The sequence below is a fragment of the Vidua chalybeata genome, chromosome 8 (genome assembly GCF_026979565.1).
Source record: "Vidua chalybeata isolate OUT-0048 chromosome 8, bVidCha1 merged haplotype, whole genome shotgun sequence".
Classification (NCBI taxonomy): domain Eukaryota; kingdom Metazoa; phylum Chordata; class Aves; order Passeriformes; family Viduidae; genus Vidua; species Vidua chalybeata.
In genome coordinates this window covers 23,257,732-23,282,118 of record NC_071537.1, presented here as the reverse complement: position 1 = coordinate 23,282,118, position 24,387 = coordinate 23,257,732, and the positions used below count along the sequence as shown (strand labels likewise).

General features: G+C 40.9%; 2 protein-coding genes across 2 annotated transcripts in view; both read left to right on the top strand.

Annotated features, from left to right (window-relative positions):
* POLR3A (RNA polymerase III subunit A) overlaps window positions 1–5,653 on the top strand; it is a 38,175-nt gene extending 32,522 nt beyond the window's left edge. Inside the window, exon 33 of the mRNA XM_053948726.1 lies at window positions 4,156–5,653. The gene's annotated coding sequence lies outside the window, so the exon portion shown is untranslated. The remainder of the gene's footprint in view (window positions 1–4,155) is intronic.
* A 6,463-nt stretch (window positions 5,654–12,116) lies between these two features.
* DLG5 (discs large MAGUK scaffold protein 5) overlaps window positions 12,117–24,387 on the top strand; it is a 95,068-nt gene continuing 82,797 nt past the window's right edge. Inside the window, exon 1 of the mRNA XM_053949269.1 lies at window positions 12,117–12,479. Within this exon, the coding sequence (XP_053805244.1) occupies window positions 12,179–12,479 (301 nt within the window). The 5' untranslated portion in view covers window positions 12,117–12,178. The remainder of the gene's footprint in view (window positions 12,480–24,387) is intronic.

Here is a 24,387-nt window from a genome sequence, read left to right as displayed (position 1 = left end):
TACAACATAAATGAATAAGTAATATAAAACTTATCTTGCTTAGAGTCACTATGTCTTGTCTTTAGAACATGCTCTGAGCCTCATGAGTGTTTCAACCAAAAATAGGTTGTTTACAAGAGCACTCTGAATTAGTAATTATTGTTTGCGCTCGTTTGATTGTACACTCAGGAACCAAATTAGCTGTTGGATTTTACTCATAAGCAGATTTTCTAAGCATCAGTTTTAATAGTCAAGAAATGGAACTTTGTAATACTAAAATTTGCGTTTTTATTAAAATCTTTAGCTTTAGTTTGGGTTTAATTTTTTTAAAATAAATACTATTTTTCAAATTTTCCTCTATTTTCCAATTAATGTGCTAATTGAAATTAGTTAAGTGTAAATTTTCAAGAAATAAATTTGTTTTTGAATATCCGTATCCTGCTTTTTCATCTTCTTCATTTTTTCCATCTGTTTTAAAACAAATCTAAACTTCTTATTAAATGAGTACTTTCTTGGTTTATCAGGAAACTACTTCACACATGTCTCTTACCTGCACAGAGAGAAGAAAACAGCTGCGTGTGCTAAATAGGTTTTCTGTCATGACTATGGACAGTTGGAAGTAAATCCAGAACTGTGCTGCTTTGGTCCATAACTTGAAGAAATTTAGTATAGTGGGCTGTTCCCTTTTTTGCTTTTCTATGCTTAAAGAAAAAAAGGAAAGGAAAGCATATGAATGCTCTGTTTTATAAATTAGCTACAGGTAGGAAAATTTTGTCTGTTTCAGGACAAATACTCCCTGATGTCCGAGCATTTGTCACTGTTTCAGTAGAAGTTGAAGGAATCGCTGCAACAGGAATTCCTCAGTTTTGTATCACTGTGCCTGTAGACAGGAATGTCTTTAGAAACCCATAGCAAACAGGATACAGATTTTCACAGTATTTGCATATTTGCCTAAATTATTCTGTGCAGATAATTAATCTATCTTCAAAGTAGTTGGCTAAGCTTTGTATTCAGACCTAGAAAAGTCTGTTGGTAATTCAATATGTTAAAAAAAAATAGAACAATTGGGTTATTATTATATTGTCTAAGAACAGAAAAACTAAAAGGGACCGAATTAAAAGATGTGTTAATATTTTAATGCACCAATACTTGCAGGTTATTTGGATGTGATTATGGTACTGATATAAACGCATAGCAAGTTTATCTTGGAGAATGAATACCAAAATATCACAGGCCAATCCAAAAGACTCTCAGAAAACAAACAAGCCCTTCTACTTTTGTATTTCAGTGCTTGTGAAAATGAATCAAATTTTCTTGTGACTGATAAAATGAAAATTGTGTAACATTCATTCTACAGGAATTAGATCATACCGTCATCTTCCACTAGAGAGCAGCGTTTTCTTTTGAGAAAAGAGGTATTGGGTAGCTTCTTTATTTTTTCTATTAAAAATAGGTTTTTTGCAATATCAAGACTGAAATGTAACTATGAGAGGGAAAGTTTTATCTGTTAAAATGATGTACATAAGGAAGGAGATGAAGTGACTATTTTTTTAAAGAGGGAGAGAGCAGAGTCCATATATGCTTTTTCATTAATTAGCAAAACTTTTACTTGCATATCATTTGTCTAAATGGCTTAAAAAACAAACAACCAAAAAGCAGTGCTTCAGTAAAGGCTCTAGTCATTCCCAAAAGCATTTGAGCTGCTCCTGGAAAGTGATAGAACAGCCATCTGCAGTGAGTGGGGACATGTCTTTTGCAGCAGCATTTTCCATGCAGCCGAGATTGTTCCAATCTGCATTTAGTCTCTCCAGTGGGCACTGAAATCCAGCTCCCAGAGCTGCTCTGAAGTGTGAAGTTCTGGCAGCTGGCAGAACTGGGCTCAGGAGTGTCTCACATCCTTCAGCTGCTGCAGAACTCCAAGGCAAGGCTGCATTAAAAACATTTGAAGGTGATGCTGATCAATGCAAGAGACTAATGGTTAGGACTGGAAATAATGTGAAACATGTGGTCTCTGTATAGACAGCTGCAACCAGCGAAATTTATGGAAGATGACTTCCACTTGAGTGTCTGAAAGCTACAAAGGTGACTGTAGTTTTTTAGTTCCTGTTGGATTTGTGAGAATCTGGCATTGGCTGGCTGTGCTTAAGGGTTCTGTGGGCCTTGAGCTGCTCTGATACTGCATTGCTTTAACCACCACTGTTACTTCTGTGTGCATCAGATAGTAAAAGGTATTTCTTCATCCAAAAGGGTCTGTCCTATGAGTCTAACTAAGTCTTCAAGATCAGGAATAATTGCGTGCTCCTTTTGGAAGCAAGGAGAGTAGATAGGACTGATGTTGTACAGGAATATGGTGGTATCTGCAGGTGTTGAGGATAGAGGGCAGAAAGTTGAAAAGATGGGGAATGCAGAAATAAGCAAGTGTGTATGGAAGCAGAGTAGAAATTAAGGTCTGATTGGGGAAGAAACAGAGATGGCAGCTGGGTAAAGTGACACACAGATAGATATTCATGATCTCTTTAAGGAGTCCTAGTGAAGTAATGGAAGTAGTTGGGAAAAGGACAGGTATTCAGTCATTCCTGAGAACTAAGATTTTGTCATTTGTCCTGGGGATTGCTCTTAGTGGCTGTGACAAATGATAGTTTAATCATCACTCATTTTGTAGATAACTGTTAATAAGGGGCAGTAACTCTGAATTAATTCCTTCAGGTATTGTATCTGTTTACTTATAAAGCTCTTTCAACCAACTGTGCATAATTACAGCTGCTGAACTACAGTGATTGCTACTAAGTATAAAAACTGCTGTTACTGATGGGTTCTGGTACAACTCACGTGGAAGATTGTAACTATAATTAGCAGGCAAATAGGAATCTTTTAAAATGTATTGATACCTGCAGTTAGATCAGAAATATTCCTAGAAAATCCTTAGCTGAGGTGTTTTTAATAATATGTAAGCCGTGCTACTGGGACAAGAGACAGAAATTACATCAATTACTTTCAATTACAAATTACATCAGTTCCTTTTGTGTGTCTCTTCCTAGAAGAGAGGTGACAATATCTATGAAGAGCAGACAGGTAATTCAAGGAAGTCTGAAGGAAAGCTATTCTGTGTATTCTACGTTGCTGTTGATCATAGCCCTGTGGTGGCAGACACTCATTGCAAACTGTCTTAATTTTTATGTTGGTTTCAGAACCAGATAGTGCAGAGGAATAGGTAAAAGAGGACATGGAGGTGCCTTTTTCACTTTGGCTTTCAGAGTTCACAGAAAGCTAGGGTAGCCCTCAAGATTTCATACCAAGTTCTTTCTCCTCCATGACAGAGGTGTTTTGCCAGGTAGAGAGTGTGTTGACCAGAAATGAAGCTGTTGCGAAAGCAGCAGGTACCTGGATTATTAACCACAGGCATATTTTTCTCCTTTTTGTGAAAGTGTAGGTTGGTTGCTTAATCTTTTGATACATATGACAATTTTCTCAGTGGGTATCCCTTTTATATGTAAAATTATCTAAATTTTTAGAAGCAAAATAAAGAAAATTAATTGCCAAGAAATGCAAAAGCAGAAGTGAAATTATGCTGGTAAACTTCACGAGTCCCAGAAAATGCCAGAATTAGTTACAAGACTGTGAAGTTACTTTTCTTGATTTATGATTCCTGAGTTTGTTTGTTTCTGGGAATTAATTAGTGTGGTGTGATTCATCCTGATGTGTCACAGGGAGGGGATTCTTTGGCTCAGGTTGATTGACAGCATCCCCATGGTAAACTGCTGATGGTGTTTGGAGTGATGAGGATGGCTCTGGCCATGTCATAGTGCAGGCTTGAAGCAGGGACAGTGTGTGACTCATTTCTGTAGAGCACAGCGGGTCGGGGATCTCTTTCATTGGAAGGAAGGACACACCTCACCCCTTACTCTGCCCTGATCCCTGTGCTTTTCCAATTCAGTGATGCTAAAATGTCTGCTGTATGTGTAGGTACGTTGACAAGCCCACACAGTAACTTGCTCCCTTTCCCATATGGCATTTTTCCAGATTTTCCACTCATGCAGATATTTTCCAGTTACATCAGAGACCTTCTTTAAAATTTTATTTTTCAGAAGATACATAGTTCTGACTTATGCTACTGCTGTGCATTTTCTAGTTCCCTTTGCATTTATTTCTGTCTCCTTGTCCTTGTTTCTCCCACAGATTCCTCCCTTCTGGACCTGTAGTGACTGTCACTGCTGGTGACACTGCTTCCCTGCAGCAGTGCTATGTCAACCATACTGTGCCACTGGCTGGATTCAGCTCAGCCATGCAAGGTTACTGTGAACACTTGCCTGGAGCATAATTAAACCACTCAAGGAAGAAACATCTCCTCAGCACATCTGGATGTGGAAATCTACTGCCATCAAAATTACAGCTATGGTCAAATAACTTTTGAAAAAAAAATTGACCTTATTATATAAGGTAATATATTTGTACTTTAAACTGAAATGAAAGGCATCCCTGCTTCATGTGGCTCTTTGTAAGCACTAAAAACTGTATTCAGGCCTTTAGATCTCCATTTACTTTTGTCTTTATCCTGTTTCTGCTTTCTTCTTCAGCCTTCCTTCCTGCTTAGCTGGCACAAATATCTTCTGCCTTGCTTGTGTTTGTATGTATTCTATTGAAAATAAGTGTGAGGAAGGATGAGCAGCACAGCAGCTTGGGAAGTAGCTGGCAAATGTAGAATCAGTTAACTGTTGCTGCCACAGACTTGTAAGACCTGGGGAAATCTTTAGACTCTCTGTACTTTAGATTCAGTCTGTTAAAGACTATTAAATTAGAATAGTCTCTCCTGAGTGATACGGTTGTGAGAAGAGATGATATAATCATCAAGGTGAATGGAGGGACTATGCTTGCGAAAACACACATGTTATAAGGAGAACTTAGTAAAAATCATTGCCAGGATGTGGGGATTAAAGAATGTAATTAGCATCTGCTGTATATAGTTCTTTTCATTCTTTCATCTTCCAAAGAAAGTCAAAAAGACTATTAGTTGGTGCTGTTGAAGTCAGCTGCAAGACAGACAGCTGACTTCAGCTGGAAAAGGAGAGAGCAAAACAGTGAAGCTCTTGGCTGCCATTAATGATCTTGGAAGGCAAGGGTGGCAGCTCTGAAGGTGAGTTAAAGAAAAAAGAATTCTAAAAGTACAAATAGCCCATGGTAAAAAGGATAATATTTGGCTTGCCTTGCTGATGAAATGTATTTATCCTTAATGGAATATCCCTAGCAGATTTGGAGACTTTTTATTTTGGTTATTCTTTTACACAGTCTTTTTATTACCAAACTGGGGCCTAATCCAAGTCCCCTGGAAACCAATTAGAGAACTCAGCAGAACTGGATGAGCTTTGATATATGCATTATATTAAATATTTCTATCCATCAAACTCCCACCACTTAATACATCTTTATAAGTTTCAAACAGTTGAACAACACTTGTCTAAATATCATTGCTGCAGACTTGATTAAAAAAAATCATTTTAACCTAAATCTTTTTTAAGGCTTCTGTGCCACTCAGGACTTTGTCTCAGATGTTTCTCCTTATTCTGGGCTGTGCTGGTTATGCTTTTTTCCATTTAGTATTGAGGTGGGGATTTTCCTTTTGTTTTGGGAGTTTGTTGTTCAATTCTGACAAATCTTGGTATTAATAAAAATTTTAAGTTCTAAATTATTTTTGTGCCATTTTTCTTTTAAAGATACTAACTTGAATTGTTGAATGTTTAATTTTTACATTTATGTTATGCTGGAGAAAAATACAGATAGGTTGAAGATCTGTAGTTCATTTTAAACTGGATGACCAAACCTTGTGGAAGCAGGTAATGCAGCTGCCACTGTGCCAAGTTGAGACATTATTTCATTCTGGAACTCTGTGATGGCTTTCCCATCCCTCCAAGGCACATAGGCTGAAGCAGAGACTGTAGTACTTTTGCCTTTCAAATGAGAGTATAATATAGGAGTTACTTCATTTCATGTTTGTTACTGTTTTCAGAACTGATTTTAGTTAAGTCCAGTATTTTTGTCATTTTAACCACCTGTTTCATCTTGGTCCGTGGTCTGCTTTGTGTGAGCAAATTGACTACAGCAAGTTGTACAAGGGTTTCTCTTTGACTTTATTTTCACTGTCATCCCAGTGTTATGTTTTCCTCCTACAAAAATAATTTCCCTCTCCTGCCCAAGGAATATCCTGCAATATTAAAAGTAAAAATTTCTTCTCAAATTAGAAGCATATTAAATTTACGCAGGATTTATGGAAACAGAAATCCATGTATCACTGTGAAGTAGCAGTTCCAGTCTTAGCTATGAGTATGACACACAATTTGCTGCAAGTCCAGCATATTTTTCAGTGTTTTGACCATCTACTTTTGTCTGGTTTTCACAGGCATTTGTAAAACTGCAAAATTCATGAAAGTACACTAGAAATGCTTCTCCTGTACCATAAACCAGATGAATTCAGAATGCTAGAGCATTTATTATGAAGCAATAATAATCCCCTCCAGCTCCCTACAATCCTGTTTATCTTTTTCCATGCATAAGGAGCTTTTGCAGTTCAACCACATCTGAGTATTGGTCTGTTCTCAGATGTGGATGTGCTGGGTTCTGGGGTTCTTTAGGAAATGGGCTGCCACCTCTGTTATCGCCTTGGCTTAAGTATTGCAAAATAGATGAGCTGTGGGATGAGCTCTTCAGGCATGTGTGGAAAGACAGGTGTTGCACAGTATCTAGAGAAACAGAGAGAACCACACTTTTATCACATCTGTCTCCATTTCCTCAGGGAGCTCTTTGGACTAGAGATACTTGTACTGCCCTGGAATTTTTGAAGAATATTGACTTTTCTGGAGCCATTTTGTTTGAGTTCAGTTGCCATGATCAAAGCACTGCCCCTGGAGTCCCTGGAAAGCTTACCTTTAATTGACATGGATTCAACTCTTAAACCCTTGTAGGTCAGCGAGCAGGGAACTAGTTGCTGTGAAAAGCACATATGTCATTCTTAGCAGAGCTAAGAGATGGATCATAAGGAAATGCTTTTGCTTCTTCAAGAGCCCTTAGATTCAAATTACATTTGAAAATACTCACTGCTGACAGAAAACCAATGAAGATGGTAAAAATGTGCTGAGGCATTCTCCAGAATCTTTACTATTCTATTTGACTGTCTTTGACTGCAGTTTGCGTTGTCTTCCTACAAGCTCCCAGGTTTTACATGGCTTGTTTATAGAAGTTGCCCATGGATTTTAAGGATACACATTTGCTTTTATCTCCCTGTTAGTGCTAAAAGAAGTAAAAGCAAATGATTGGTATAAATAATCTTTTGCCTTGACTTGAAAAGTGACCTAGAAACTGAACCAATAACAAACTGCAAGCAACAGCTTTCAAAGGAGCTGTTTAACATCTGCTTGCTTATAGAAGTTAACCACATCACAAACCAGCCCAGTCTCCCAAAGAAAATTAAATCATGCCCCTGGTCTGTTCTAAGCGGATGGGTACTTGGGATTTGCTTGCTGAGTGTCTTCCCTACAAAAGCTGAAATTCTTACACCCTGCAGGACTGCCATCAATGTGCCTCCATAATGTTTCTGGTTTTCTTTTGCTGCCTATTTTTGGAAGCAGTTGTCTGAGAAACAGAAGTGATTGTGTATATTCACAGCTCTGGGAGGAGACGATTTACCTACCCTTTTCTTCTCCCTCTCCTCACCCCAAACAAACACCCTTCCTGCCAACTATTCTGCACTTGAGGAAGGCCTTTTCTTTCTCTTTTAACAAGTTGATTAAATAAAACAAGTTTTTTATTTGCTTTTTGAACAGCCCGGGGGGGGAATCTAAAAACTTCAGCAGACAGTGTTTTCTCTCTGTGGAAGCTTGTTGAAGCCGACTGAAATAACTGTCTCATCTTCATTTGAATTTGCACAGAGTGGGAAAAGACCATAATAATTTTTATCTGAAAACTGCCTAGTGCAGTACAAGATGAAGTGACTGGTAGGTTTTATGGCTACAGAAAAAAAAAAAAAAAAAAAAAGGGGGAAAAAGTGGCAATATAATCCTCTGATCTGTTTTCCCTCATCTGGTATGTCACAGAAGTTCAGTGAAGAAAGAGCTAAACCATTTCCTGAAGTTCACAGTTACACATTTTTGGGAAGATAAATGATCCTTGTGCTTCTGTGAGTGTCCAACAGCAGCTCCCTCAGTCTGCAGTTGCAGCAGGAGCTCTGAGGATCTCAGAATTTATAGGCATAGCCCATTCCTGGATACGATACTGCCAGGTGAAATATTTTCCCTGGGCACTGGCCAGACTGCTCACATTATGGTTTTGGGTTTTTTTAATGGCTAAATGAGATGCTTTGATCTGCTGACCCATTAAACCAGCACCTTCCTATCCTGCAAATGGTAATTAATTGTCTATCAGCTATATTAATATGAAAAAATAAGCTGCTGTTGAGAGCTGCTTAGCTGCTAGTGTTTTGTGTTATACCCATGACAAAGTCTCTGTGGTGATCACGTTGTATCTAAAGAGCTCTATTCTTAAATTGCTCCCTTAACACCTTAAATTGGTGATATCTTCTATTTTTCATATGCCTGTTTGGAGATTGCATAACCTTCCTTCCATTTACTTATTGTAAATCTCTCAATATTTTTCTCTAAACCACAGTTGTTTGAATCATATGATTACATGAGAAAACACAGCTTTCGTTACAAAGCCATTTCTAGGATACACGACTGCCACTGGAGCCTGAAGACTTGTATCCTAAGAGCTCCAATACCAAAAAGCAAATGAAATGTCTCCCGTGTATTTAAAATTAATTTTAAAATCCTCTAATCTTAAAGAAAAGCTTCTATTTCTGGCCATTAGAAGCTGTCATTGGTTCAAACTGAGGATTTTGAGGAGGGGATTTACTAGGAAACCTACAGCAGCAGAGCTGCTGCTGCGATTTGGGCAGCAGTAAGCAGACAGGTGCAGAGGAGGAAATGTTTGAGGAGTGACAACTAATTTTGCACAGAAGACTATTGTCCAATGAAAAGTTCCATTAGAATGAGTATAGGAAGCCTGTTTTAAAGCCTAGATATGTCTAAAGGGTGTCTTATCAGAAAATGTTAGCATTCTGGGATACTGTAGTGATCTGAATTTGGGTCTCTGTATTAACTTTTGGCATAATAAATTTGCATCCATTTCGTAATTTGAGTCTTCAAAGTATACCCATGTCTTATGAAGACTTTCCCTGCACTTGCTAGAGAAGGTCTACACTGAGTTAGGTAACAGAGGTAACAGAAAAGTCCCACTTTTAGACAGGCAAGGGTCTGACAGCTGGACCCATGGAAGAGACTTTTATGCAATGAGAAATTTATCTGAATTTTTCTGAGAGCAGACTTGCCATTTGCCAGACAAATGGAGTGTTAGAGACTCAGATATGACAAAAAGGTAGAAACTGCATTTCCAGAAAGAAAGAAAGAAACCTGGTACAACAGGGATTTACCTGCTACCTGGCACTGCCTGAGAAGAGCAACAGGTGATGTGGATCTGCAGGAAAAAGGTGGGGCAGGCAAGGCATGATGAGATGAATGTTTTATTTTGAAGCCAAGGCACAGGACCAACACACTTCTGGGAAAGGCAGGAGTAGCAGTACCCAGAGCCACCACTTCCCTCTAGGTTTTGAAATGAGACTCAAGATAGCCAAGGGTATGGCCTGCCTGAATGATGCCTGGTGAAGGGTGCACTTCAGTGCCCAGTCAGGAAGAGGACAGAACTCAAGATTGTCCTTATTATTTCAAGTAGCGGAGAACTGCTGCATCGACCTAAAGCAGGGCTCTTAACATAATGAAATTTGATGGCATGTTTCCTTTCCTTTACAGGAAACTCTTTAAGCACATACACAATAAAATAATATTGTTAAAGGAGATTAGCTGAGATTAGAAACTCTTTAAAAAAAAGGACATATTTGAATAACTTGTACAATCTTTCTTCAGTCTTCCTGGGCCTGTACCTTCCAAAAGCTTTCCATTGCATGGTGTCCTGCGGCAGGCACAGAGGGGCCTGCCATGGCACTGGCACGGGCAGGGAGCCCTCAAGGGAGGTCTGCTCGAGTGGGTGGCACCAGGCAGCTTTCACTTCTTACCCGTGCTGTGATGCCAGCAATTAATGCACACTGGTTAGCTAGCACTTGTGGAATCTACAATTACTGAACCTGCTAAACTGCCCAACTTAGTAGAGAGAAATAGGCAGATTTTCTGATAAATTCAAATAGACTAGAGCTAACATAGTTTGCAGGAATTTGTAGCATTAGTGTTGTCTAATGAGACAACAAAGGTAATCTCTGTGTATTTTGTATAGCAAAGAAAGTTGTTGAAAAAAACATGGATGCAAAATTAGAAGAAATTAGTCTACAAGAGCATTAAATAAAAATGAATTGACCAAACATGAAAATACTTATTTCAAAATCACCCCATAGTTTCAAGTATTTCTGTAAATAATGACTTAAGGTTGAGAATAATCCCTAACTCCTTGTATTCTCTCTCTGCCTTTGCCAGAAGTAGAATGCATAGCACAATTACATGTAACCCAAGATGTTTTCACATGAGAGAAATCATCATCTCCTGAGCTACATAAAGTGGCTTGAAACTCAGTTCAGGACCTGAATTCTCCCAATGGGTGTGTTGATAGGAAATTTTAGGGAACAAAGGCATTCCCTTGTACCTCACTGAGTCCAGGTCTCTGGACACTAAATAAACCACGGGATTGGTTGGACCAGAGACTGTCAGGTATTAGCAGTTCCTTCTTGATATAACTGGGTTACCACCACTACTGTAAAGCCCTTTCACTGTAACTGAAATGTATGAAATGTGAATTTAAGATGAGAACTGCTCGTGGTCATTCTGCAGTCTGTTTGCAAATTAAGGTAACATTTGGTGCAAGTGATGTTGGCAGCCCGTTTACTTTCAGACAGAAAAGTTGTTACTCTCTTATTTCTTTGCTAAACATTTGCGTGCTCCTGCTACGGCTGACTACGGACACATCTGCACTCTATTTGTAAATTACCTGGTCTCTGGTCATTCATGAAACGCTGAAGAAATTTACAAGGAAAATGAACCAGCAGCTCTTACTAGTGTTTAGATCTCGTTTGCAAACTTTTGTTTTGGCTAATTCTAATGGACAAAGCCCGTAAGCAGTCTGCTATTATTTTGACATTTAGCTTTTCCCGTTTTAGGACGAAATAAATCTTGACGCCTGCAGCTGCCGCCCGGTGCCGACTCCGGCAGCCTCAACAGGCGGCCGCTCTCGGCTTCGGGAGAGGGCAGCAGCACAGTCCGCCCGGCCCCGGCCCGTCACCAACGCGGCAGCGCCGCCTTTGTCTCGCCGCCGAGACACCCGGGCTGGGCACCCCGTCCTGGCCCGGCGGAGCCCCGGAGGGAGGAGCGGCGGAACCTCCGGCAGGCCGCGCCGCGGGTCCATCCCCGGCCCGCCCCGCTCCGCGCCGCACGGGGGCCGGGGGGCGCCCCTGACTGACGGCCGGGGGGCGGGCGGCGGCCGGGCCGGGCCAGAGCGGGCCGGGGGAGCGGCGGCCGCTGCGGCGGGCGGGCGGCGCGGGGCGGGCGATGCGATGCCGCAGCCCCGTCTCGGCGCAGGCGGCAGCTTTGTGTAGCCAATATGGCTGCGTGCGCCCGCCGATGAAAGGAGGCGCCTGGAGCTGAGCCCGTCTCCCCGCACCCCCTCCAGGCCGTGTGGCTGCGGCGAGCGGCGGAGAGAAGTTATCCCGACTGCCCCGCGGGGGTGCGGGGTGCCGGGAAGCGGCGGCGCTCCCCGCGGCTCCTGCTCTCGGCGGTCCCCTCCCGCGGGCAGGAGAGAGGAGGAGGAGAAGTTGTTTCGGCGCCCGGGGGGGCGGAAAGGAGGCGAGCGGGGCGCCAGACGGAGGAGGAAGAGGAGCAGCAGCCCCTGACGGCGGCTCGTCCCCCGCCTGCTGGAGGAGGAGGAGGAAGAGGAGAAGGCAAAGCCGCCCTCGGCCCAGGTCCTGTCCCAGCTCCGCTCCTCCCCTCCGGACGAAGTTTCGCCGGGGGCCGCTGCGGGGGCGCCGAGTGCCGGAGGAGGGCGGCCGGCGGAGCCCGCCCCGCCTCGGCCCGCGCCTCCCCGGGGGCGGCGGTGGCGGAGCGGCGGGGCCGGGGGCGGGCGAAGTTTGGCCGGCGGCGGCAGCGGCCCTGCAGCGGCCATGGAGCCCAAGCACAAGGAGCTGCTCGCCCAGTGCCGGCAGAGCCTGGCGCAGGCCATGACCGAGGTGGACAAGGTGGTGGAGCTGCTGGAGGCCGCCGGCGCCCTCGGCCCCCGCGACCTGCGCGACCTGGAGGCGGCGGGCGGCGGGAAGGCCGAGCTGCTCATCGCCCTGCTGCTGGGCAAGGAACGGGACCACTTCCAGGACCTGCGGGTGGCCCTGGAGAAGACGCAGCCCCACCTGCTCTCCATCCTCTACCTGAACGGCGTGGCGGGGACGCCGGCCGCGGCCGAGACGGCCGGTGAGTGGGGCCGGGGGCGCGGGGCGGGAGCAGGAGGAGGGCAGCGGCTGCCCCCGCCCACCCCCGCCGGGGCAGCGCGGGCCCCTCGGGGCCCCCTGCCCGAAGGTGGGAAGGGAGCGGGCGGGGGGGGGAGGGGGTCTCCTTTTCCGGTGGAGAATAAAACTCTCCCGTGTTTGCTCTTGGGCTCCCGATGCTTGTTTGTTTTCTGCTTCCGACCCTTTCGCTTTCTCTCCTGGCGGGAGCGCTGGTACTGGTCCCCGAGAGGTGCCGCGGATGCTGTGCCTTACCCTTTGGAGAGGCAGCCTAGCCTGGTTCTTGCGGCTGCTGCCGTTTCCCGAAGTCGGGTCTGGGGGCTCGGGAAAACCGAACCCGAAGGGGTTTTTCTCCCTTGAGTACCAACGCCGGCGGTGTTACACAGCCGCTTCTTGACCGGGCAGAACTGCAACTCCCCCGTGCAGCCACTCTGCCGGAGTTGGCTGGCGGGCAGGACTCCAGCAGATGTGCCTTTGAGTAAATATTGTAACTCTTTTTCTCTGGACTGCCATGTGTTTGTTTGAGGCTATATTGTAATTTTTCTAGGTGGTTAGAACAGGAATCATCTGAACATTGGTTAGAACAGGTTAGAACATTGATTTAACTGCAAATTTAGACGAGAAGATTTTGGGTGTAAAACACCTCCTTAAGTAAGTTGGGCTTTGATCCACAGTTCTTTCCCTATTTTCCTCCCTCCAAAACAAGTCACAGCCTACTTTCATGCGAACAAACCAAAGCTTTAAAATTACGGTAGGTGACAATACATAAGGCCTTGCAAGTGCAGCTCTGTTTCTAAATGAAAAATTGGAGTAAATGGTAATTCTGTATTAGAGTGATGTGTAGGTATTCTTATGCAGCGTGATCAAGTTCACTGATTCAGAAATGTGGGGTCTCTCTTTGCTGTTGTTACTGGATTCAGGATTTACTGTGTCACTACCTATTTACATAAGGAAATGCTTTGGGAGGGTTTCCTGACTCTTACAAATGATACAATTTCTTTAAGAAAATAAAGCCATTTAAGATATTTTTCTCTCTGGAAAATAGTCCTTGCATGTGTCGTTGCACTCTGTACTCTGCCCTTACTTGAATTATGCTGTGGATGGTAAAAGTAAACGCAAATGCTGGGGGTCTTAGGTTTTGTTTTATTTCAGTGTGGTGTAGTGTATGGCCTTTTCTAATGAATATATGGCAGGACCTCACAAGATGGGAGAGAAATGGACTGAACAATAGACCTCAATACTTGAAACGTTATGTGGTCTGACAATGGGAGATGAGGGCACTCACTGCCTTCCAGAATGGTACCCATGATGGCTTTGTATGGTTAGAGTAAAGCTCATTCTTGTCTTGTTGAGAGGGTGGATTGATGGTACTGTGCTACCAGCACTCCCCAGGCTTAAAATCAAAGGTGTAAATATGAAAAGTAGAAAAAAAATATATGCTGGACATAGTAATAGTCTTCATTTTAAAAATGCAAGTTGGAATTGAAGAATGTCTCACAACACTGAGTTCTCGAGGGAAAAGTAGTTTGATTGTCAAAGTGAGATATATCCTGTTTGGCTGACTGGGTTCAGGAGGCTTAATCTGAGTTAAACTAACGTGTGTGGGGAAGGGTGTTTCTCTGATGTAATGAGTTTTAAAATGTAATTGCTTTCATTTATCAGTTCTAATAAAACTAACTTGGAGAGTTACGGATTTGTTTTCCTTGTGATAAACATGTTTAAAAAATAGTTCACAGGAGATTGCTGATAGGGAGCTTAATTAATAGTAAACCATAGAAAGGTAGTGGACCTGAGCCTTCAAATATTGGTGTATATATTCCAGCACCCCCCTGAAGTGGCGTTATGGTAATTAGTCATGAGACTGCTTGTGTGTCCACTTAAAGTCTCTGGTAATTCCTGGTCTTTTTGCGTGTTTGTCCTGGATGTGTTTCATAAAGAGTTAATGTTTGAGGGTAACTGTGATAGAAAGGTTGAACATGTAATCAATTTAATTCCAACATCTCCCTGTAGGAAGTTTGACCACCCCTCTGCTCTTCTTGTGCCATTTGGGAGTTTTACTCCTTTTCACTGGAGATTTTGTAGGTGGATGAATCAAGTCACTTTTTGTTTTTTTGGCAAGAAGTAAGATGTACATGTGGCAGTGAGAAGTGTTGGATTATGTATTTAAAATACCAAAGTGAAACAGTCCATGTCACATAAAATGCCTTTATTCTTAAAAGTAAAAAACACATGTCTCAAACATCCCTTTGATTGAACCTGTAGAGTTGAATAAGATTGAACCTATAGAGTTGAATAAGTTTTTTACATGCATTAGTGTTTGTAAAAACGATAGCTTACAGTGGTACATGTAATTTTAGTATTGTTCAGAAGAGGAGGTTAATGCATATCACCTGAGTGCTTGTTGGAAATGAAAACTATTTGTAATCAAATAGTCTTGTAGTGGTGTTTGCTAATTTCTTTTTTTCCAGTATGCTGCTATTGTGAGGGAAGTGAGAAGGTAATTTAGCAACATAATTTTGTTCAAGGTTTCAGAAATCAGCATACAGACCACTCACTACAGTAGGATGAGTGTTTCTTCATCCATTTTTATGTGTGCAATATATACCATTACTTAGTGTTTTCTTCCTTCTCAGTTTAAATATTGCCTCCTTTTGTACTTTAAAGGCAATGTGTGAACTCTGATGGGAACACTGGTTGTTATTTATACCAGCAGTTCTTGTGACTGGCTGGACAATGTAGAGCTGACACTTTTATAAGTATTTATCTGTGCCACACAGAGGGAGGTAAACAGCTGGGCAGACTGCTCAAGGGAAATAACTGGGGTCCTGGTAGCTGCTGAAAGATTTTTTCACTCTGTCTCTACAAAGAGCTTTTTTATCTTCATAGAATTTCCCCCTGTTCAGTCACCATTTAAAGACGTTTGTCTTCTATGGGGACTTCTAATTGCTGATTTTAAACCTTAAACTGTATAGTTTCTCCAATAAAATGTATGTTTTTAAAGTTTTCTCAAATTTGAAATAAAGCATAGTATGCCCAACAGTGTTAGTTAAGACTGCAAAATCAAACAGGAAATTACCTTCTGTAAAGCAGAAGCTAAAATCAAGTGGGATTTTCTGTTTCATTTAATCATGTTTAGAGACTTTAGTTCTTCCTTGAGTAAAACTTTTGATTACTACATTGCACTGCTTTGTAAAGATTTGAGAGAAATTGGCTCTGCCCGTGTGAGAGTGGTTGCTTGGCTGATTTAAAATCTCCTAGTATTTTGCACATGGATGAATTCTTTAAGTAGTATGCTAGGATATTTGTATATTTACTTGGGGGTGAACTTATAGATTACCATTAAATACTTGATTTGGCAAATGACCTCCATCATGCATCTTGGAAATCCTCATCCTGATGGAAGTACCTATCCTTTCTAATATGAAAATAAATTACTTCTGAGCATTCAGTTGTCTCTTAGATATCTTGCTTACCAGAAAATGTTTCATTCTTACTATTGCTATATGTGAATTTTACATTATATAACATATCCATGACAATAATGCAATGGAACGTACTTCATTGTGACAAGTGCTATGAAGATGTAAATTCTTTACATGTAAATTCTTTACATGTAATTAAAAGACCAGAATGGAAACCTGAGGAACCTTTGTAGTCTTCAAATTGCTTCAGATAATGTAGAGCTTTGTACTTACATTTTTATGATACTACAAAGATGGGAAAAAGGCAGGTTTGGTTGTTGAGCTTGGAATTTGTTTTCAAGATGAACATGTGGGGCTGCAGAGGTGCACTTTATCTTGAAACTGACAAGATTGCTGAACTCAAAAGCTTCATTACAGCTTGCACAGTTAATAAAATTTTAGGTTTGTATAAGCAGTTGGTCTTCTGTACTCCTTCAGCTGCAGCCAGTGAGCATGTGTCAGGCTTTAAAGGTGTTTTCTTTAACAGTTTCAAGATGAGAATTTACGTTTTCGAACTCAAAATTGATTACATATTTAAAAAGATCTTTAAAGGGGCAGGAAAGAAAGAAAGAAGATGGTTATACATTGACTTAGAAAATTTTTCTTAAGACTTACTTTGTTTCCTAATTGTGTTTGGTCAGACATAAAGTGTTAATTCCCAGTCAAAAAGTAAATGTGGACATGTTTTAAGAGTAGGGAAAAAAAGTTTCAGCTTTTTGCTCTCTTTAGAGGGATTATCTCAACTTCCTCTGTCTGCTTTGTATATAAAAAAATGAACCAAGTTGTTTTGGACAATATGGGATTTGAAATCACAAAGTTTTAAATATTTTGAAGTCTTTCAGCATATTTAAAACCAAACACAAAAGGCAAGCTCTGTAAGTATAAATTTAGGAGATAGGCAGCTGGGACCCACTTCTCTGACAGCATCTCAGGAGACCCACAGGAAATGTAGTAATTCCTGGGTTGACCTTGAAGAGCTGGAATCATGACTGCTTGGACCTGGTGCTGGGATGTCTACATTTTGTTTCTTCTTTCTCATCTCTCACAAAGTCTTGACTGATCCCCACAAAGCATTGCCTGGTGACTGGCTAAAGGAGTGGGATTGAGAATTTGTGCTAGTGAGGAGCTGAGAGACTCTGGAGGAAGAGTGTGAGATGGGGAGGCAGGATGTGCTCTCAGTGTAGGCACGCAGTGTGTGGTGATTGGGAGTGGGGCTGTGGCTGAGCCTCATCCCCAGTGGGCACAGCTGTGAGGAGCAGGTGAGCAGCACTGACAGCAATGAGCCATGGAGTGCCCAGGGGCACTGAGCAACCACCAAAGGGAACAGAGGGCACACAGGTGCAGTGCAGGAACATGAGGGGATAAAAGGCTGGGCTAAAGAACAAGAAGGGCAGAAGCTTAAAGCTTTCTGATGAGGTATGGTGTTACTCTGTATAGGGATGCTTAAAGCTTTCTGATATTGTATGGTGATACTCTGTATTGTGGCCATCTTGACTGCAGCATGTGCTGTGACACTCCTGTAGGAGCAAGGTGGAAGAAAGGGGAGAAGAGAAGACACGCTTCTCAAAAAGATGAGAATTAGTGCTGTAAGTGTGCATCCCCAGAGAGAGGGGAGAATGAGGAGAAGTGTAAAAACATGATTTACTGACTCAAGGACTGAACTGACAATTTTGCAATTAAGTACAGTTTATACTCCCTTCTGTCACTGAAAATTGAAGAGTGGGAGAAGTAGAGCAGTATGTTTGGGTTTTTCCAGACCTGTTATTAATTCCCAGGGTAGCTACGCAAGCCTTGTTGCAGAATTTCTTAAATCGTGTTGATGAAAAAGCAGGCAGCATTCGGAAGTCACCTTTGGAGGGGTGCAGCTCAGCAGCAGCGCTGAGCAGTAATTAACCTCGATAAAATACCTGGCGGTAGTTTAGCAGTACCTGTGTCTTCTGATGATCTCAGATTTTTGGTATCTCGTGGAATTGCCAGGGAGATTCTGGCAAGTGTTCAGATGGGTATTCCCAACAAAATGTCTAATAGTAGTAAGTTCATGGAAGTAGGCTCTCAATTCCAAAGAAGGAAATGCATATTTTAGTAGTTCATAAATCCCAAGGGTGGTAGATCTAAATTACAGTTTTCCTGTGCTCAGGGAAGGAGTGGAAAGAAAGCTGCCCACAGTAAAATCCTGGGGACATTGTTTTCATCAGAGTAAAGGGAATAATAACCATTTTTGTGGTGTTGGTGCATCCAACTATCAAGTTGCTTTGGACACATACAGGACTTGGTGTCTTACAAAATTAGACATGATCACTAAGGAAAGCCAGCAGGTTTCTGTAACTTGCTCCTTACTTACTTGTTAAAGCTTAAAGATTGCCTGTTTCAGAGGTTTCAGATCTTTAGCTTGTTTTAACTACCGTTCTCAGTCTCACTGTTCTCTTGCAGCTGTAACCGGTCCTGGTTTGTCAGATTTTTTTGGATCCCTTGTCTAGCTAGTGAAATCCAGTCCACCATACAGGTATTCACTTTGGGCTTTCCAGTTCTCTCAGCAGCCTCTAATATGAGCTAAATATTTTTTTCTCCCATTTACTGCTTGCTTCTGCCACTTTCTGGTTTGTTTTACCTTAATTTCTTTATTTTTGCATCTTAGTTTTCCAAACTCCTATTAATTGTTACTTTAATTATTATTTTCTATCATTAAAATGCATTATTCAAAACTCCAGTTGCTAGAAAGATATCAGTAAGTGTTGATAAATTGCTTGTAATGATTCCTTACTCTGTAAAATCCCAAGGACAGAGGCATCTTTCACAGTTGTTCAGTGCTGCTCTGGTTTTGGCTGGGGTTAAACCGTGATAAACCACAGCCCATATTGGGTGCTAGTGTGAAGCAATTAGTTCCCATTGTGGTTCTTTTCATAAGAAGAATTGTAAAATGCTGTATGTATAGTAATGCTACACCATTTCTTCATGTAAACTGTTCATAGTGTAGATGGAGACAGAAAAACATGTTGTTAGTGGATGTAACTTTTTGTGAAAAGAGCTGTAGTCACGTAGGTGAGACATCTAGGCTACCGAACTATATTGAGTAGTTCATGGTGAAACATTACTTGTGACCTTCAAGATGCAAGTCGTTGGCTGCTTTTTTGTGAACAGTGGCAATTTAGAACTGAATCATTCTGATGTAGGAGCTGGCAAGTTTGCAGTGGCTCAGCTTTGGCTTGAGGCTAACAGTGCTTTTTCTAATAGAAGCAGACAAGAAGGATGCTATCCTCTGAAGAGTCTGTCTCAAATGTTGGAGCCTGGCTCTTCCAGAAGGGCCATTCTTTTTGAGTTCTCAGTGATACTCTGGTATATTAATTTTTGTCAATGGGAGCCAGAAATACTAAAATATGGAAGGAGGTCCATAGTGGTGTTACTTAGAAACCAGTTCCAAATAGCCAATGACGTGCAACATATGCCCGTCACAGGTTGTGGTGCACTAGCAGGTGCTGATGGGGTAATACCAGTATCCACTCCTGTTGTAGCTAACAAATAAGGTTAACTCTGGGTTGTCAGCTGTTGTGCAAGAGTCTGATCTCCATGGGGCACCCTTTCCATGCTTCTGAAGGTGGTGATAGCAAGAGTTGATGGCCCTTGAAGTTGATGGAAGCACTTGGCCACTCGAGGTGAACGCTGAACGACGTTTTTCTTGACAGTCTATGATTACTGGGAATACAGAATAACATACTACAACTGGAAAGCCCTTCTTACCCAAACCGGTGTCAGAGGAAGTTAAAGGCAGCCTATATCTTATCTATAACACCACCTTCTTCCTCACAGCTTCCAAAACCTCTAATTTCACAGCTCATGGGTTGAGCTGCTCAGCAGTTTGCTTGTTCACCGTATTAATATGCTTGTTCTGGAGAGCTGCTCTTTGTATTTTTGAAAATCATTTTTTTGTCTAGTTGTCTGATGAAGGCATTGTATTTTAAATAGCCTGTATCACCCTGATTAAGATTTACTGACCTGCAGCTGGAGACAAGAAGCAAGTGAGAATGTGAAACCATTAAGTGTTTCAACTGGAGAGTTGAGGAGTTGGTTTTTTGCTGACTTTTTATGTAGTTGACAATTTATTATATATTGGATGATAAACCAAAAAACTTCTTCCCCACCTCCAAACCCTCAAAGCCAATGTTCTTTAAACTTACTTCAAATTAGTTTTCCTAAAAGTCTCCTTTTGCTCTAGCTTTTTTTTTTCTGCGTACACATAATTGCTGATTCACAAACATGTTTATTATTCATGTACTTACCTTCCAGCATGTGAGTAATCCCCATTTATATGTATCAGGTTGGGCATGTGCAAATGTTGGCAGAATCCAGGCCTCGCATATTAAGCTCTCTGGGTTGAACAATGTCATCAGTAAAGTACCTCTTGTACCTCAGAAAGTGAGGCTGATGGTTGTTTGCTGCTCAGTAGTGCTCAAAATGGAGTTTGTATGGGAAGAGATAGCTGTGGTGTAGGTAGGAAGGTATTTTCCTTGAGGATGAATGTAAAACGTAGTGGGAATTGTGAACTCACTTTTGATATAAGTGAACTGTGTTCTTTTGATATTGGTGCACCAAAATCCCTTTTCAAGTCTGTTCTCTTTTACTGAGACTAACAAGCGTAAGTATGGTTTTCTGTAGAAGAATCAGAACTTTTGGGTTGTGGAAATAAAGCTGGTGTAGACAATTACTAATCTGTCTGAATTGTTACGCAGATGTTCATGGGTTTTTTTTAATAAACATAGAACTATATTTATCATCTTTATTGTTTGTTTTTCTTGTTTGTATTTGGTTTTCTTGTAGCTAGCTTTCCTCTGTTGCATGCTTTTGTGGAAAAATCACCATAGGAGGAATTTTGAGACTTGGGTAACCATGTGATCTAGCTCTTTTTGGAGCACTTATATAATCTGAGTTTGCCTTCCACAGTTACGATCCTCTTGCAGAAAGAGGGGTTGATTGAATTGTTGGGAGTTCTTCAACTAGAAGGTGACAGAAGATTGGCAGGTGTTGTTTTAGTAACTTCTTTCAGGGAATCTTGATATTCAGTTTTAAAGTTCTCTTAAACACTTCATGCATAATCTTGTGAACACTTGCAGTAATTTTTAAGAAGGTCTAATTCGCATTTAGGTCATGATGATGTGTTTTTCAGGTGGTGAGAAAGTGTGTGTGCTTAATGGTGGTGAAATCAGGTTATCTAAAGGCTTTATTTGAGGCTAAATGCATGAGCACAACAAAAATACCCGGTTATTAACTTCACTTCTCAATATTTAAAGTAATCATGAATTTCCAGTCTGGCTTTTCTTTTCTGAACACTTTCATAAGAGCAATGTTATTTGAGAGCTTGCTTAAGCTTTAATTGAATGTAGGATGTGTTTTTACTCTTTCAGTTTAAAGGCCATTTGACTTAAGTAAGTGTGGTTAAAAAGAATATAAAATGCTAAGGTCTTAAAGAAAAACAAAACAAACAAAAATAAAAAACCTCACCAACAAAAAAAAAAGTCATCATAGTAGGCTTTCCTTTGTAGTTTATGAACTGGTTTGTTATTGTCATCAGTTGTTCCATCATGTACTTCTGATGTAGGGCTGGACTCTGAACAAACTCTGTAGGTGTACCTGAATTTTAGTAGTAATGAAAGTGCAAAAAGCAGTACTAAACCCTCTCAAGATCAAAAAAGAGGGATTCTCATGAGGGCATTCACTCTCAATTATATTATTTTTCCCCTTGAGGTATTGGTATTTTTTCCCTTCTTTTAATGAAAATCTGACTTGTTCAATCCCTTTTCTGCTTTCTGTGGCAATCAACCTTAAAATGCTCAGGCTGCCTATTTTCCCCTCTCTGTTTAGATAGACTGCCACAGCTTTCCTCTGCTGTTCTGACAGTGCACAAGCAATCATTGCTTTTTTTTTTTTTTTTTGATGGGAAAATTTAAAGTTTTGAGGCTTCTAGTTACCTTTAGGGCATATTGGGAAAGGACACTTGCTGTAAGATGCACTGACTACTTTTGGTTAAGGGTCTGATTAGTTTACCTCAAGAGGTTAGCTCTGCCTCCCTCCCTTATTGAATAACTCGAGGCTGACTTAGGTATCGACTCCAGACATGAACTTTGAGAGACATATAGTGAGATATTTTTCTAAACTACTGGCATTGAAAATGTGTAGGCCAGCACTTTAAGGTATGCTATATTTCAGATATATCATTTGTTATCCTGGTTCGTGAACCTTTCCTATTTTCCTGGCTCCTTTGAGGTAATCAGGAGTATTTCAAGGGCTGCACTGCTACAAGTGTCAGAGCAGTGTTTTGGCTGAGCAGAACGTTTCTTGATAACACGGAGTAGTAGTTTCAGATCCTAAGGTCAGAGATACTTTTTGCCTTGGTATTTTAGGACTTGGTAGGCTGTCAGGAGCATTGGTATTAATATGAAAATCAGAAAAACATACAAGAAAAACTTGTCTGTCAAGGCTAGTTGCAGTCCTGTTCTGTACAACAATGTTTGGCTGAAACCTGTGTGTAGTGTGTGCTGGACTGGAAGAAAACACAGTGTAAATGCTGAGCTGTTTTTCTATCCCTGGCTGAGTTGATCTTCAGTGATATGCTGTGCATACATGACTTGCATAAAATTTCATTTGTCAGGGAGTACCTCATTATATTGTCTAGAATGTCAAATCTCAATTTAATTTTAGAGCCAACTATAGCAAATTTCTCCAGGGCTGCAAAATGCCAGGTTGTTAGTATGGTTTTGATACCGAGCGTGTCTTTTGGGGCCTGTGATTTCCTCTGTGCCAGTGATAAGCAGAAGGTAAAGGCAGACTGGTGGAACTGGAAGGATTGCAGTGGCTATTGCCTGGCTACAGTAATGAGCACTTTGTTGCACTGTGCTCTCTTGTAAGGAATTTCAGGGTGCTACACTGCCCGTTGCTCAGCATCTCTGGAAAGTTCTTTTTCTTCTTCTGCAACTCTGCATTGCAACAATACAGTGTGGAGTTGATTTGTTTTTCCCCTGTATCTGTTTAGTTTTCTTGTGGGCACATGAGCCAGATCCTTTCTGAAGGTTGTAGTAGCTGATGGAGGAAAATGCACATAAAAAGTTCTGTGAATTCATCTCATTAATTGCATTGTATGTGTACATTTGTGCGTGGAAATTTTTAATACATGCTTCTTTTTTAATGATAAATACTTCTTAAAATATATATGTATTGAAAGTAGATAAGATTTTTAAACATTTGTTTTCCCCTATCAAAATATTTTGACTTGTTCCTACAGTGCACCCCTAAATTAAAGCTTTGCTGAAGTATGGTTGCATACAGTTTTGTTACAGTGTAAGATGCAAATGCACAGCAATAGCTAAAACCATTTTATTGCACATTGTGGTGAAATAATAGCTTTTGAGAGATAATAAATGTTCAGAATTATTGCCTGGTCTTATGACAGTAAAAGGAGGTGAATTTGGATCACTGAGGATGTAGGATTTCTGACCTTATGGATGAGATCATGAGGCCTTGGTCTTGATTTAATTCTAAGTATTGTCTAATGTAGATAGTATCTGCCTTTTAAGCGATCTGTTTCAGAAAATAACCAAAAGTGTACTTCAATTGCTTGATTTCAACAGAACATTTTTAGTTTATGGAGTGGAGTTTCATTTGGCTGGCTAATCTCTGTTCTCCATTTTCTGCTGTCCTCAAGTGTTTTTCAGTTCACATGTGGTGTTATGTGAAGACAGCCCTCTTGTACTGAGTTCTCAGTGTCTGTTCATGATGGTTGTGGTAGAGGACCTGTTATCTCTGTTACCTATATGCTTTGTTGAAGATAAACCTGTAAGAAAGAGCCTAATAGGACAAATAACTCTGTATGACCTTAAGAGAGATTCTTATGTTAAGCACAGCTTCTTCAGTGAGACTCAGAAATTTTAATTACATAAAACACAAATTTCTGATGTTCATGTTACAAACGTATTTTGGTTAATGAAGTTGTTCAGAACATTTCTAAATAAAGCTAATACATGATGTGGCATGTTGGAAAGGGAAAACGAATCGTCCGTGTCTGATGATTGGATTGCAGGGTACACCAGGGGCTAGGCATTTTCTGAAAGGTTTTTTGAAACTCCTTGAAGAAATAAAATTTCTCTGGACTTCTCTTATTAGATAACAGAAGTGAATTATGGAAGTTAGTATTTCTGCTCCAACAGGTTTTTTTGTGTTGTGTGGGTGTTTTAATAAGTGCATCTTAAATATGTATATCTGCAGCATTCAGAATGTAAAATTTGGGTTTGCCCAAGTGTTTATTCCTATCACAGATCTTGCTCAACTTACAGGGGTTTTTTCCTTCTTTTTTAAAACACTTGAAAGAAAATGCTTTGTGGTGCTTTTTTATCTTAATTTTGTATCAACCTTGAGAAATTTACAGACTTC